The sequence below is a fragment of the Mesoplodon densirostris genome, chromosome 2, assembly GCF_025265405.1.
Source record: "Mesoplodon densirostris isolate mMesDen1 chromosome 2, mMesDen1 primary haplotype, whole genome shotgun sequence".
Taxonomy (NCBI): Eukaryota; Metazoa; Chordata; class Mammalia; order Artiodactyla; family Ziphiidae; genus Mesoplodon; species Mesoplodon densirostris.
In genome coordinates, this window is record NC_082662.1 from 88337724 (window position 1) to 88354619 (window position 16896).

Sequence of the window (16896 nt, forward strand, 5' to 3'; positions counted from 1 at the left end):
ATATTTTAAAAATTATCTATTCCATATATCAAATGCTCGAGGGACAGCACTAAACTGCCATTTTTGAAACCCCCTCATGCATTTATAAACACCTGACATACTCTATAGTTGGTTTATTGTTGCTTTATTGTCCACCCCCCCACTACCAGAATACGAGTCCCATGAGAACAGGCACTTTGCTTTATTTACCTTTGTATCTCTAGGGCCCGAGACAATGACCAGCACATAGTAGGAGATCAATAAATAAAAAAGGAAGGAAGGAAGGAAGGGAGGAAGGAGGGAGGAAGGGACAGAGGGAGATTACCCTCAAGACTGCGTGTTGAGAAAGGGGATACAAGGATAGAAGATGGAATTTAATTGGAATGGTTATTTCCCAAGTTTGTTGTACTTATAAAAACAAACTTTCATTCTTCTATATGTGCTCTTTTAACAATCTAAAGTTTTGAAAGAAATTTTCCTTGTGGCCACAAATCCTTTAGTACAATCAGTGGAATGCCCAGATAACCTAAAAAAATAATCGTTCTTATATGTTCATGTTTCTTTCATCAAAATGGATTTAACCAGTAACAACCTCCTTCCATTCTTTTTAAAGCATAATGTTCATACTCCGATAGAACTTTGCTTTAGTTTATTACGCTACAGGTACCACACTTTAAATTTGTGTTACATCACACATGTTCTCAAAATATTTTCTATGACCAAATCTATTTCACCTAAACCCCATTTCCTTATTGTGAATCCATAGGTTGTCTTTTTGTTTTGTTGATGATTTCCTTTGCTGTGCAAAAGCTTTTAAGTTTGATTACGTCCCATTTGCTTATTTTTGTTTTTATTTCTTTTTCCTTGGGAGACTGATCTAAGAAAATATTGCTAAGATTTATGTCAGAGAATGTTTTGCTTCTGTTCTCTTTTAGGACTTTTATGGTGTCATGTCTTATATTTAGGTCTTTAAACCATTTTGAGTTTATTTTTCTATATGGCATGAGTGTTTTAAGTTCATTGATTTACATGTAAGCTGTCCAGGTTGCCCAACATCAGTCATTGAAGAGATTGCCTTTTCTCCATTGTACATTCTATAGAGTTCCATTTATTTTAAATAAAGCAAACTCTATCCAATTTCTAAGCTTAATATGAATTTCTGAAAATCAGATACAAAGTGAATATTTTCCATTTCAGTGTATGAATCTTCATGGGAATAAATGATTATGTGACTGAATCCTGGTTTAATAACGATGCTGATTAATAGTAAATAATAATATGGTATCTATGAGATAAACACTGCATAAATGTACATTAAAATGGAGCATTTTTAGTAGACGCTAACATAATTGTAATCAAATGCAAAACTTAAAGAAATTGGAGAATGAAAATACGTGACCAGGACAGCACGTCTGTGTACACAACAAAATGAATCATCCAATATTCTGTGGAGTTTGGTTTCCCCATCTCTAATTTGCATAATTTTCACATATATATATATCGCCATTAAAGGAAAGACTCACAGGGGTAAAATAAGCTTTCTTTTTTTTTTAAGATTTTTTTGATGTGGACCATTTTTTTAAAGTCTTTATTGAATTTGTTATAATAGTGCTTCTGTTTTATGTTTTGGCTTTTTTGGCCACGAGGCATGTGTGATCTTAGCTCCCTGACCAGGGATTGAACCTGCACCCCATGCATTCGAAGGCAAAATCTTAACCACTGGACAGCCAGGGAAGTCCTAAAATAAGCTTTCATATGATTGGTTCCTCTATTCATAAAATATTTTGCTGAGATTTCTCTTAAATTCACAGAACTAGACAGAGAAATTTTAAAATAAATATTGCTTAAAGCCAACTGAAAATTTAAAGTGAATAATGAAATCAAAATTTGAGCATTTGGAAAAAGAACACTTAAAATACCATCTGTGAGCCTGAAGTTCCTATACGATTACGAACCAACAATATTCATAATCATTTTACCCCATCATTTTTGACACCGTGAACATGAAATAAATGTAGGCATTACCTTAATCCACCAACGTATTCTTGTTTTTCAAATATAGTGATGTCAGAGTAGCCTAATCGAGCCAAGAAGGAAGCACAACTTATACTTGCAGGCCCAGCACCCAAAAGAGCAATCTTTGCAGAATAGGCTTCAGGCATTTTTTCTGGGGGAGGCAGAAAATGATTCCTGATTTGTGGGATATTCATTGCTTTGAACACCTACGGAGAAATCAATGGGCATGGTTAAAATTTTTAAGCTGACTTTTACATCCTCAAACATATTTTTAATGTTTCCAATCCATTTGTGCTTTTAATAGAAATAAGCAGTACATTTTAAGTATTACCACACTTAGAAGCTATATTGGGTCAAGCCGATGGCAATTTATGCTTGACTAACTCTTTCTCAATCTTTGAAATTCCTGTCTCAGGTCCTCTACGAAGCATTCCTGACTCGCTTTCCCTACTCCAGCCCTGGTCCAAGTTAAGTGCTCCTCCTCTAAGCTCCTGTATCATACTGTGTATGCTATTAATGAAACCATTTACCATGTGTGCCACGTTTCCATGTTAGTCAGCGGAACATTAGTTCTTGAGTCAGAGAATATGTCATATATAAAAACACACACATATAACTTACTATTTGCTTTAAATATTTTTAAAAACATGTTACCATTGTATAACCAGCAGTGAGCACTAACCTGGCACACAGACATTCAGTAGATAATTTATGACATCTGCTTCTGGTTATGATAGATTAGCTTTTGAAGGATAACATTTCAAAAATATGTTGGAAGCACTGGAGAGCCTCTGAAGTAAGGCTGACTAGAGGAGCCAAGATCTCAGAAAAAAGGGAACAGCAGAGAAGTGAGGTGACAGTTCAGGAGTTACTTTTACCCTGAGGGAATTTGCCACTTCTTAGCAGAGTGAAGAATCTTGTAGATAGATGACCACGGCTCAGAAGAGACAGAAAGAGAGATTTTAGCTAATTTTCTAGGACTAGAGAGACACAGTGTTCATAAACAAAACAAATCTCTATAAAGCAGAAGGGAGCTTTCTGCACTCTGAGAGGCCAGAAGAAACAACTGGAGTACAGGAGTAGCTGAAGAAGAAAAAGTCCTAGTACACACCTTAGCATACAGCTGAAACTTCTGGAGGGCTGTACTCTGCAAGTGGGGCAAACCAGAGGAAGACATGTAACCCAGACTGATTTAGATGAAGGTGATAAGGTCTCACTCCTGTCTACCTCCCAAATGATAGGGTGAACCTTCTGTGGAGGATAATAAGTCAACTACAACATCTACAAATTTTCATCTACAAGGCCTGGCTTTTGATCAAAAAAGCCCAGGCCTCTCATTAACTGAGAACTAAGAACTGCCAGTAACTCAGAAAACATAAAGATATGCATACATAATCCAATAAGTGTAGTTATCAAAGATAGACTTTAGAATAACTATAATGAACATGTTCAAAAAATACATAAGAATGTGAACTTCACCAGGAAACTTCAATTTGTTTTAAAAAAAACAAATTTTAGAAAAGAAAAAAATTCAAAATTAAAATTGAAAACTAAATAAATGTACTTAACAGTAATTTGAACAGGTGAGCAAAAATGGACTCATAAACTGAAGATTGGTCAATGTTTTGTTCTGTTATTTGTAAATTATTATTGCACTGGATTTTCTCCCTTAGTTTTATAGCAGGGTGCATCAACCTTGGTAGTTTTTCTGATGAACTGAATATTTGAATGAAATTTTGTAAACTTCATCACAAAAGCAACATGTTTAGAGATCTGGCTTTAAAATTATGCTCTTGGGGTTGAGTCATGACCTCCATCATTCTCACGGTGTACAGTATTGAATAAGTGTTTTAACATCTCCATGCTTCAGTCTCCTCAAACTGTAAAGTGGGGTTAATAATATCTATCTCATAGGGCTAATATGAGGATTAAATGAGTTAATACATGTAAACCTAATCTGAGGGTTTCTCTTCCCATCTGTAATGAATGCCAGGGCACAGTAGAATTGTACCACATAGTAGTAGGCATCCAGCAAGATTTTGATGAATTTCAAAATTCTTGAACTCCAGTGATTGGTTTCAACAAATGAGTAACACATGCAGTTCTTCCTCAGTGATACAAAAGGATGGTTATTTATAGGTTATTTGTAAGTGAATAATCTTGAGGAACATTTTAAATAGATTTCCTTGTATAATCGCCCTGTGGTTTCTGACTTTTCACTCATCTGGAAAGTGCATTTCTTTCATCACCCCATATTGACTTTACTAGCATTTTCCCCATAATTTTCATATTATTTTGAGGCAAGGGAGAAATTATCCTAATTTTAAAAATGGAATGACTGAGACACAGAGAGGGGCCATGTAATATTCCCCCAAGCCTCCTCACGTTCTGGAGACAGAAACAGTATAATTTTCTAATAATTATGCAGTGTTCTCTAAATGGAAAAGGACAAAACACGGTAAATGAAAAGATATTTACCAATTCTAATTTGAGAGTATCCTTTTTCTCATTTAAATCTTTCTTACTTTTTAAAATGGTACTTAATGGAAATAAACACAAATATTTGGTAGCTATATTTTTTCCTCAATTACTCTACTTGTTCTTATTAACCAAGCAATAGCAACTATAAACTATAGGGGAATCATGACAAAGTTTTCTTGGATATTTCAGAATATCTCCACTAGTTGAGGAATATATTATAAAAGGTTAGCTGTATTCAACATATCCCATAAGAGTTTTATATTTTTGCAAGTATTTAACTTGATTTTATTATAGAAAAAAACATAATTTCTGGTCATTTCTAAAGAGATACTATTTCATCAGTGTAGGTCTAAGAGGAACCTTAATAAAAATAATACATTGGTTTCATTTTGCTGGTTTCAGTTTCTTTGAGTTAATTAATTAGCAATATGACAGTCTGGTTACCTTTTGAATGCTTAAATGGAGAGAGATTGTTATTTGTGCATCCAAAAGTAAGTTACCTCAAATTACATGCCTTCTAGGAGACATTTCTATGTAATTTTCTTTGTAACTTGCTTCGTTTTGTGAAAGAAGTCAAAGGAAGTACTGAGTACATACTATTCAACGCACTCATCCTTTGAAAAGAAATATTCTTGGGCTGTCTGACAGTTTCTTCACCACAACTAAACAAGGGACACCAAAAGTGGGAACTGTGTTTCAAACACATCAGAAACAAGGAAAACTTCATGCTATGGCAAAATTTTAGTTATCAAAATTATTAATGCATTAGTGATTCTTAAAAAATGTTGTTTCATTATTTTCTTGTTATTAAAATAGACATTATTGTGAGACATCACTGGCATGGTAAAAATACTGTGTAATTTGAAATCAGAATATTCTGTTCCATTAAATTTCCACCTTAATTTGCTAAATATCTTTATGTGCCCTCTATGCACTAGATACTAGTATGAATAAGACAAACACAGACCTTCCAGTAAATAGTTCCCTGGGCAACAGGGTACTCATATGTCTTAAATATAGAAAAATTATTACAATGCAATCTTTCCATGTGTAGGGTTCATTTTTATACATGGTGCTGTTGGAGCTGGTGAGAAAGAAATGTTATCTCAGAAGGGAAGAAGATAACGCCTTAGCCAAATCTTAAAAAAATGACACATGTTATTGTGGAGAGGATTTCACCTCTCTAAATGTCAGCTCTAAAATTAAGAGAGTAATAATTACTTCAACAATTTATTGTGAAGATTGAATAAATCAATGATGATAACCTCCCGGGATTAATGCTTTCTCTTTATAAGGCACTCACGTAGGTGCTTAACATTTATATCTCCAGCCCTAAAAATCTTTAAAGTTAGGTATGATTGCTCATTTTATAGAAATTTTATATTGCTATATTTTATATTCCCCCATTTTATATCCCCCCGTCCTATCAGCAGAACTGATTCCTAACTTATTATTCTACATTATAGTTCATATTTTTATTATGATTAAACTATATGTTCTATTTGCGATTTAAGGCTACAACTGAATTAAATAGTTAAGTTGACAAAATTCAATTAGAAAACATAGGTGTGTGTACTTTGGTTATGAGCAGCTTTACTGATCCAAAATCATATGTAGGTTCAAACTAATCAGTGCAAGCACTCATTTGCCTTCAGAATTTGCTTATGCTGTTCTCTGTGCCTTGAATTCTCACCCACTCCCAACTTTACCATACTTGATGAACACCTTTCAGGATTCGGTTTAAATTTCACTTTCTCAACTCAGCTTCCCCTCCCTGCTAGACTATCTGTTAGGGTTCCTAGGTACTGGCTCCCACAGTATTGTCTGACTGCCCCCTCTCCGCACTTCATTGCAATTTGCTTGCTTTATTGTCTTTCTCGCTAGGCAATAAGCTCCCTGAGGGCTAGTATCATTCCTATGTTGTTCATCACTGTATCCTTAGCACCCAGACACTGCCTAGTACCTAGTTCGTCACTCAAATATGTGCTCAATGCTGGAGTTGGAAAATAAAGCTGCCGGGGGTCAGGCAATCCATGCTACAGCTTGCTGGGGACAAAAGGAGAGCAGGGAGGCAATAGAGAGTGATGGAGACATGGTAGACTGGAGAGATCATTCCCCCGTCCTATCAGCTTCAACTGATTTTTAATATGATTTTTCTAGAAACAGCAGTAATGGTTAACTACTTATAAGCAGGTCAATAAAATAAAAAAAGAACAGTAATTAGAAGGCAGCCATAATTGAAATGTACTGGTTGTTATGTGATATGCCAGATAATCATTTATTAAACTACTTTAAAAAAAGCCAGGTTTTCTTTGTAGATCATCATTATTTTTGCTCTCATTTTCTATTTCATTATTTTTCTATTATTTTCAGTTCCTTTCTTCTACTTTTTCCTCATTTACCACCAACACATCCCTTCTCCACCTGTTTCCTCTCTCTCTAGCTTCTTGAAATGAAACCTGCTTACTTATATATAATCTTCATCTCTTCTGTTATATATACTTAACACAATAAATTTTCATGTAAAAATGGCTTCGGCTACATTTTACAGGTTGTCAATGGAAACTGTGTCATTCAGGTCTAAATATTGTATAATTTCTATTGTGATAACCTCTTTAACCCATGAGCTATTTACAAATGTGTGTTTTAAATTTGTTGCTATTGCCTTCATTTTGACAATATTTTTATTTTTGATTTCTAATTTAGTTGTGTTGCAGAAAAATGCAGTCTGTATGTATTTATTTGGAAACAGTATATACATATATATCCACACACATATATATCTATATGCACTTACTCTATATTACTTGGGTACAGGAACCTTTCTTGATTTATTAAATCAATCTAATAAACTTTATTCAAAAAAATCTTACAAATTTTGAGTAAGGCCATATTGTAATGTACATGTAAGTTTATGAATTTTATATTTTTAAGACATTTATTCTTCTTTTCGTTAATTGTTTTTCTCTTTATTTTTATTAGTACACTTTCCCTAAAATTCCACTTTTGTTACATATGAATATGACTACATTAACTTTTTTATGGTTACTATCTTGCAAGGTATTTCTTTTTTCAACCACCTTATTTTCAAGTTATCTGATAAGGTCTTTCGCTTTTAAACATCATATAGCTGTTTGGAGTATGTATGTATGTATTTATTTATTTATTTATTTGCGGTACGCAGGCCTCTCACTGCTGTGGCCTCTCCCACCACAGAGCACAGGCTCTGGACGCGCAGGCTCAGCAGCCATGGCCCACGGGCCCAGCCGCTCCGCGGCATGTGGGATCTTCCCGGACCGGGGCACGAACCCGTGTACCCTCATCGGCGGGCGGACTCCCAACCACTGTGCCACCAGGGAAGCCCCCTGGAGTATTTATTTTTAATCCATAATAAAGTCCCTTATGTTTTAATAAGTAAACTTAATAAATATAAGTTATTATGATTAATTATATATTTGTATGTATTTCTGCTATCTGCTCCGTGCTTCCTGTTTACCATATTTTGTATTTGCTTCTCTCTCTCGTTTTTTATTTTTCCTTTCCTGTCTCTCACTGGATTAAGTTTTCTACCCACCCACCCCTCTTTGATTCTTAGAAGTTACAGGTGGTATTTCTATATTTTTTGTGATTACCTTTTAATTTTTAACATAGATATTTCAATGTTTTTAAAACACTGAAGAGAGATATCAAGTATCTCTCTCCTCCCAACACAAAAGGCCCTTAGCACCCTTAACTGTGCTCTACCACACCCACCTCAAACACCTTCCTTGTCAATTTTATATAAAATTTTACCTCTATCTTTTTTAACACCCCAAAATGAGTTGTTATCATTACCTTACAGCCAATAGTTAATTTTATTTACCACCTTATTTTTCTGGTTTATTTGCTCACCATCATTTCTTACATCTCTCTTTCATTCCAAGTTTGTTTCAGTCATGCTGAAGAATAACTTTTAGCAGTTCTTATAACAAGGTGAGTAATAAGTCACCTTAGATTTTAAATGCTTAAAATATCTTTACTCATGCTTGTATTGTTAAGGGAGAAATACAGTTCTTTATCTTAGTTCTTTAAAAAAAAGTGTTCTTGGCTTCTAACATCTATGGATGCTGATGAAAAGTCTGGGGTCAGTCTAAACGTTGTTTGGTTTTAAAGTAATCTGTTTTCTCTTTTTCTGGAAGCTGCTTCTTTTGAGATCTTTGGTATTTCACAATATTATAATTGTGCGTCTAATAGAGGGGCTTACATCTTTCCTTTCTTTTGGAAAATTCTCTACCATAACTGCCTTTAGGCTGCTCTTCACCAATCTCTTTCTATTCCACTTCTAAATTTAACTTTTTACTCGTATTTTTATTACAGTGAATATTTCCAATCAACTATTTTTCATACCAAATTCATTGTTTTTTTTCATAATTTTACGTTATTTTTATGGATATTATTTTCTGTCTGTTTATTTTAAAGGCCTGATTATGGTAGTATTTGGCTTCATTAGGATAAAATCATCTATAGGTTGAGTCTTTTGATTATCACTGGCAGCATTAGCTTTTTTAGTGTGGCTTTGAACTTTCTGTTCCAGACTTATTCTGAGAGAAAGTTTTCTGTCTTTGCACTTACTCTCTTGCTTCTTATGTACAGTACATCATGACCTCCACCCAGCATCACTCCTCTCCCTCTACCCCACTGCAGAACCAGGTCTCTAACTGGAAGCTCAGGGCTCCAGTCCCCAGGTGATATTTAGAGATAACACAGAAGCAAGTTACTGGGCCACTAGGCACATGCCCAAAACACTGGGGCACAGCTCTCATTGCTTATCTTTGTAGCTTCATATAAGTCCTAGCCCTGCACCTATTTTTTAAAACACTTTCTACCAGGGTTAGGTAAATCCAGTCCTCTACAATGCATAATGTTTTTGGTACTTATTATCCCACACCAGTCAAACTCCCCAGCAGCCTCTGATTGTTTGCTTATGCAGAGCCTAGCAGACAGTGGCCCAAGTCCCCTGTCTACTGTTGAATATTTCTGTACCATTTCTGGCCCCAAAAGGTATTTATCTTCCTTTTTAGTTCAGCTATTAACTTTTCTTGTGTGCTTATTATATTTCATTTATAGTTACACTTTGGAGCAAATGGGTATTTAAATTTTAACTCCCAGCATAACGGCTCTTACAAGTGATTCATGCTGATACACTATTACTGCTTTGTACTAATTTATACTACTACTCATCAAATATATTTGCGAAAAAAATACATATTTTTAAGTTGTTAGGATTCAAACGAATGAAAGTCCACCCTTCTACACTGTAAGGTGCCTCCAAGAGTATATATATTTGAACTTATAAAAAACAAGTTCAAAAAACATTAATAGCAAATCTTAATAAACATGTGATTTCAGTAAATTTCAATGTTATTGCCCCAAATCTCTGAACGTATTTTTATGTGTTAAAACTCCAGATACTAATATGTAGTTTTAAGACAAACTAAAATGTTGTGATGAAAATCATCTAACAATTTATCCATCCTGCAGGTTTAATTATTCATCATTGTGCCAGCACTGAGTATTTTTTTTAAATTTTTTTGGAAGATAGTTGCTTTACAATGTTGTGTTAGTTTCTACTGTAGAGCAAATTGAATCAGCTATATGTATACATATATCCCCTCTTTTTTGGATTTCCTTCCCATTAAGGTCACCACAGAGCACTGCATAGAGTTCCTGTGCTATATAGTAGGTTCTCATTAGTTATCTATTTTATACATAGTATCAAGAGTGTATATATGTCAATTCTAATCTCCAAATTCATCTCACCCCCCAACCCCACACTGAGTATGTTTACTAGATTTCTAAAGATTTTTGGAAAAGAATGTCAAATATTTACCGAAATCTTTATCAAGACATTATTCCTTTCTATTAATCATTGCATTAAGACCAAAAGGAGAGACATAAATCAAGCCTGTACAGACATTACTTGTGTTTGCATCCCCAAGAGCAGCCCTCTTGATTTTATTGATACAAACTGATTTTATTACTCTTTAATGCATATCTTTCATGTACGTCTTATTTCTCTCAGAAATACGCTTTTTCTTGTCTATGAACAGTATTCACAAACTACTGATAACACTGTTTTCAAATAGGCGTAGTATGGAGAAATTTTATTCAAAGATGATACAAGTTTGGGACAATAAGGCAAGTGTGAGATGTCATCAAATCTAACAACTATCGCTAATCCATATTCTATTTATAGATGAACTGCAAAAGGCATTAGCCATAAATATTGGTTATTATCCATAAATACTGGTTATTATCCATTATCATGGTAATATATCTTAGATTATACACATGAACTAACAGATCTTATTGAGCAGTTTGCCAAACTGTATCATAAATGTGTTAGACTCATTCTTAAAATTACTTATAGACCAGTTATCACAAAATGATGCTTAGGTTTTCCTAATTAATATAAAACTTTAGGTAAAAGCTTAAACTTCAGAGCTCTCAATTGCACGAGTCCCTTCCAAGGCCCTGCATTTAAATTTGTAGCAGTACTTTTGTGTAATTCTTCAAAGAAGGAACCCAAAGTTTATCATCTCAGGCCCCATGAAACCTGAATACTGGCTATATAATAATCCTTCAATGCCAAGAAGAAAAGAAAAAACAAAAGCTTACTGGTAACATATATAAATAAAGAAAATGACTAAGCCATATGTGTTGGTCTTACACAACCTACTTTAATATAGTTGCTTCATATCTAACAGAAAATGAGGTACAGTGACCTCAGTTTGTGAGTTGTAAGGTACAGTGACTGAGGTATTTGTGGCTGAGTCAACAAGGTGTAACACTGTGAGCTTGCAGCCAGAAAACCCAAGTTTACATTGACTTTGTATCAGTGACTTATAACATTAGGCAGGACAAGTGACAGTTTGTGAAATAATGGGAATTAGATGCTTTGTACTCTGGATCTGCCTTTTATTACATGTGAACTTGTGTAAGCCTCTTGTTACTCATACAAAAAAATGAGGGTTATAACATTTACCTAGAGGGTTATTTTGAGTATCAGTCAAGTTCTAAGTAAAGTACCTAACATTGTCCAGGGCTAAAGGAGTTTGTTTAACAAACTATGATTTTCTAATCATTTTGATCCTTGGTTTCCTCATGCCCAAAATGGGAAAACCATTGGCTAGTTTACATGTCTTAATGGTTGTTTTTCAACATTTTAAAGTGAGATACTATAAAAAAGCATTGAAGTGCTATGCAAATATGGAGTATTATGATGCTACAATTTCCCCCTACCTGATCCCTATCCTTTGTACTAAGGTCTAATCACCTCCAAAACCAAATATCAAAAATTAATGAAGATTAGAGAGGGGAGACAGCAGACACAAGAAGAACTACAATCCTGCAGCCTGTGGAACAAAAACCACATTCACAGAAAGACAGAAAAGATGAAAAGGCAGAGGGCTAAGTACCAGATAGAGGAACAAGATAAAACCCCCAAAAAACAACTGAGTGAAGTGGAGATAGGCAACCTTCCAGAAAACGAATTCAGAATAATGATAGTGAAGATGATCCAGGACCTCGGAAAAAGAATGGAGGCAGGATTTCCGGGTAAGATGGCGGAAGAGTAAGACGCGGAGATCACCTTCCTCCCCACAGATACACCAGAAATACAGCTACACGTGGAACAACTCCTACAGAACACCTACTGAACGCTGGCAGAAGACCCCAGACCTCCCAAAAGGCAAGAAACTCCCCACATACCTGGGTAGGGCAAAGCGGAGAGATTCCCGCACAGAGGAGCGGTGCCGAGCGGCACTCACCAGCCCGAGAGGCTTGTCTGCTCCCCCGCCGTGGAGGGCGGCGCTGGAGCTGAGGCTCAGGCTTCGGTCAGAGCGCAGCGAGAGGACTGGGGCTGGCGGCGAGAACTCAGCCTGAAGGGGGCTAATGTGCCACAGCTAGCCGGGAGGGAGTCCGGGAAAACTCTGGAGCTGCCGAAGAGGCAGGAGACTTTTTCTTCCCTCTTGGTTTCCTGGTGCGCGAGGAGAGGGGATTAAGAGCGCCGCGTAAAGGAGCTCCAGAGACGGGCGCGAGTCGCGGCTGAAAGCGCGGAGCCCAGAGACGGGCGTGGGACGCTGGGGCTGCTGCTGCTGCCGCCAAGAAGCCTGTGTGCGAGCGCAGGTCACTGTCCACATCGCCCTTCCGGGAGCCTGTGCAACCTGCCACTGCCGGGGTCCCGGGATCCAGGGGCAGCTTCCCTGAGAGAACGCACGGCGCGCCTCGGGCTGGTGCAACGTCACGCCAACCTCTGCCGCTGCAGGCTCGCCCCGCACTCCGTGCCCCTCCCTCCCGCCCGGCCTGAGTGAGCCAGAGCCCCCGAAGAGGCTGCTCCTTTAACCCTGTCCTGTCTGAGTGAGGAACAGACGCCCTCCGGCGACCTACATGCAGAGGCGGGGCCAAATCCAAAGCTGAGACCCAGGAGCTGTGAGAACAAAGAAGAGAAAGGGAAACCTCTCCCAGCAGCCTCAGAAGCAGCGGATTAAAGCTCCACAATCAACTTCATGTACCCTGCATCTGTGGAATACATGAATAGACAACAAATCATCCCAAATTGAGGAGCCAGGAGTCAGTGCTGTGCCTCTGAGGTGGGAGAGCCAACTTCAGGACACTGGTCCACAAGAGACCTCCCAGCTCCATATAATATCAAACGGCGAAAATCTTCCAGAGATCTCCAGCACCCAGCTTCACTCAACGACCAGCAAGCTACAGTGCTGGACACCCTATGCCAAACAACTAGCAAGACAGGAACACAACGCCACCCATTAGCAGAGAGGTGGCCTAAAATCATAAAAAGTCCGCAGACACCCCAAAACACACCCCCAGACGTGGACCTGCCCACCAGAAAGACAAGACACAGCCTCATCCACCAGAACACAGGCAGTAGTCCCCTCCACCAAGAAGCCTACACAACCCACTAAACCAACCTTAGCCACTGGGGACAGACACCAAAAACAACGGGAACTACGAACCTGCAGCCTGCAAAAAGGAGACCCCAAACACAGTAACATAAGCAAAATGAGAAGACAGAAAAACACACAGCAGGAGAAGGAGCAAGATAAAAACCCACCAGACCTAACAAATGAAGAGGTAATAGGCAGTCTACCTGAAAAAGAATTCAGAATAATGATGGTAAAGATGATCCAAAATCTTGGAAATAGAATAGACAAAATGCAAGAAACAGTTAACAAGGACCTAGAAGAACTAAAGATGAATCAAGCATCGATTAAAAACACAATAAATGAAATAAAAAATACTCTAGATGGGATCAATAGCAGAATAACTGAGGCAGAAGAACGGATAAGTGAGGTGGAAGATAAAATAGTGGAAATAACTGCTGCAGAGCAAAATAAAGAAAAAAGAATGAAAAGAACAGAGGACAGTCTCAGAGACCTCTGGGACAACATTAAACGCACCAACATTCGAATTATAGGGGTTCCAGAAGAAGAAGAGAAAAAGAAAGGGACTGAGAAAATATTTGAAGAGATTATAGTTGAAAACTTCCCTAATATGGGAAAGGAAATAGTTAATCAAGTCCAGGAGGCACAGAGAGTCCCATACAGAATAAATCCAAGGAGAAATACACCAAGACACATATTAATCAAACTGTCAAAAATTAAACACAAAGAAATCATATTAAAAGCAGGAAGGCAAAAACAACAAATAACACACAAGGGAATCCCCATCAGGATAACAGCTGATCTCTCAGCAAAAACTCTACAAGCCAGAAGGGAGTGGCAGGACATAATTAAAGTGATGAAGGAGAAAAACCTGCAACCAAGATTACTCTACCCAGCAAGGATCTCATTCAGATTTGATGGAGAAATTAAAACCTTTACAGACAAGCAAAAGCTGAGAGAGTTCAGCACCACCAAACCAGCTTTACAACAAATGCTAAAGGAACTTCTCTAGGCAAGAAACACAACAGAAGGAAAAGAACTACAATAACGAACCCAAAACAATTAAGAAAATGGGAATAGGAACATACATATCAATAATTACCTTAAATGTAAATGGACTAAATGCTCCCACCAAAAGACACAGACTGGCTGAATGGATACAAAAACAAGACCCATATATATGCTGTCTACAAGAGACCCACTTCAGACCTAGAGACACATACAGACTGAAAGTAAGGGGATGGAAAAAGATATTCCATGCAAATGGAAACCAAAAGAAAGCTGGAGTAGCAATTCTCATATCAGACAAAATAGACTTTAAAATAAAGACTACTAGAAGAGACAAAGAAGGACACTACATAATGATCAAGGGATCAATCCAAGAAGAAGATATAACAATTGTAAATATTTATGCATCAAACATAGGAGCACCCCAATACATAAGGGAAATATTAACAGCCATAAAAGGAGAAATCGACAGTAACACAATCATAGTAGGGGACTTTAACACCCCACTTTCACCAATGGACAGGTCATCCAAAATGAAAATAAATAAGGAAACACAAGCTTTAAATGATACATTAAACAAGATGGACTTAATTGATATTTACAGGACATTCCATCCAAAAACAACAGAATACACATTTTTCTCAAGTGCTCATGGAACATTCTCCAGGATAGATCATATCTTGGGTCACAAATCAAGCCTTGGTAAATTTAAGAAAATTGAAATTGTATCAAGTATCTTTTCCAACCACAATGCTATGAGACTAGATATCAATTACAGGAAAAGAGCTGTAAAACATAAAAACACATGGAGGCTAAACAATACACTACTTAATAACGAAGTGATCACTGAAGAAATCAAAGAGGAAATTAAAAAATACCTAGAAACAAATGACAATGGAGACACGACGACCCAAAACCTATGGGATGCAGCAAAAGCAGTTCTAAGAGGGAAGTTTATAGCAATACAATCCCACCTTAAGAAACAGGAAACATCTCGAATAAACAACCTAACCTTGCACCTAAAGCAATTAGAGAAAGAAGAACAAAAACATCCCAAAGTTAGCAGAAGGAAAGAAATCATAAAAATCAGATCAGAAATAAATGAAAAAGAAATGAAGGAAACGATAGCAAAGATCAATAAAACTAAAAGCTGGTTCTTCGAGAAGATAAACAAAATTGATAAACCATTAGCCAGACTCATCAAGAAAAAAAGGGAGAAGACTCAAATCAATAGAATTAGAAATGAAAAAGGAGAAGTAACAACTGACACTGCAGAAATACAAAAGATCATGAGAGATTACTATAAGCAACTCTATGCCAATAAAATGGACAACCTGGAAGAAATGGACAAATTCTTAGAAATGCACAACCTGCCAAGACTGAATCAGGAAGAAATAGAAAATATGAACAGACCAATCACAAGCACTGAAATTGAAACTGTGATAAAAAATCTTCCAACAAACAAAAGCCCAGGACCAGATGGCTTCACAGGCGAATTCTATCAAGCATTTAGAGAAGAGCTAACACCTATCCTTCTGAAACTCTTCCAAAATATAGCAGACGGAGGAACACTCCCAAACTCATTCTATGAGGCCACCATCACCTTGATACCAAAACCAGACAAGGATGTCACAAAGAAAGAAAACTACAGGCCAATATCACTGATGAACATAGATGCAAAAATCCTCAACAAAATACTAGCAAACAGAATCCAACAGCACATTAAAAGGATCATACACCATGATCAAGTGGGGTTTATTCCAGGAATGCAAGGATTCTTCAACATACGCAAATCAGTCAATGTGATACACCATATTAACAAGTTGAAGGAGAAAAACCATATAATCATCTCAATAGATGCAGAGAAAGCTTTCGACAAAATTCAACACCCATTTATGATAAAAACCCTGCAGAAAGTAGGCATAGAGGGAACTTTCCTCAACATAATAAAGGCCATATATGACAAACCCACAGCCAGCATCGTCCTCAATGGTGAAAAACTGAAACCATTTCCACTAAGATCAGGAACAAGACAAGGTTGCCCACTCTCACCACTCTTATTCAACCTAGTTTTGGAAGTTTTAGCCACAGCAATCAGAGAAGAAAAGGAAATAAAAGGAATCCAAATCGGAAAAGAAGAAGTAAAGCTGTCACTGTTTGCAGATGACATGATACTATACATAGAGAATCCTAAAGATGCTAACAGAAAACTACTAGAGCTAATCAATGAATTTGGTAAAGTTGCAGGATACAAAATTAATGCACAGAAATCTCTGGCATTCCTATATACTAATGATGAAAAATCTGAAAGTGAAGTCAAGGAAACACTCCCATTTACCATTGCAACAAAAAGAATGAAATATCTAGGAATAAACCTACCTAAGGAGACAAAAGACCTGTATGCAGAAAATTATAAGACACTGATGAAAGAAATTAAAGATGATACAAATAGATGGAGAGATGTACCATG

The 16896-nt window shown here is 36.8% G+C and overlaps 1 protein-coding gene across 1 annotated transcript in view; it reads right to left on the bottom strand.

Annotated features, from left to right (window-relative positions):
• DPYD (dihydropyrimidine dehydrogenase) overlaps positions 1-16896 on the bottom strand; it is an 820949-nt gene that overhangs the window by 576341 nt on the left and 227712 nt on the right. Inside the window, exon 6 of the mRNA XM_060090168.1 lies at positions 2005-2201. Coding sequence (XP_059946151.1) covers positions 2005-2201 — 197 coding nt within the window. The remainder of the gene's footprint in view (positions 1-2004; positions 2202-16896) is intronic.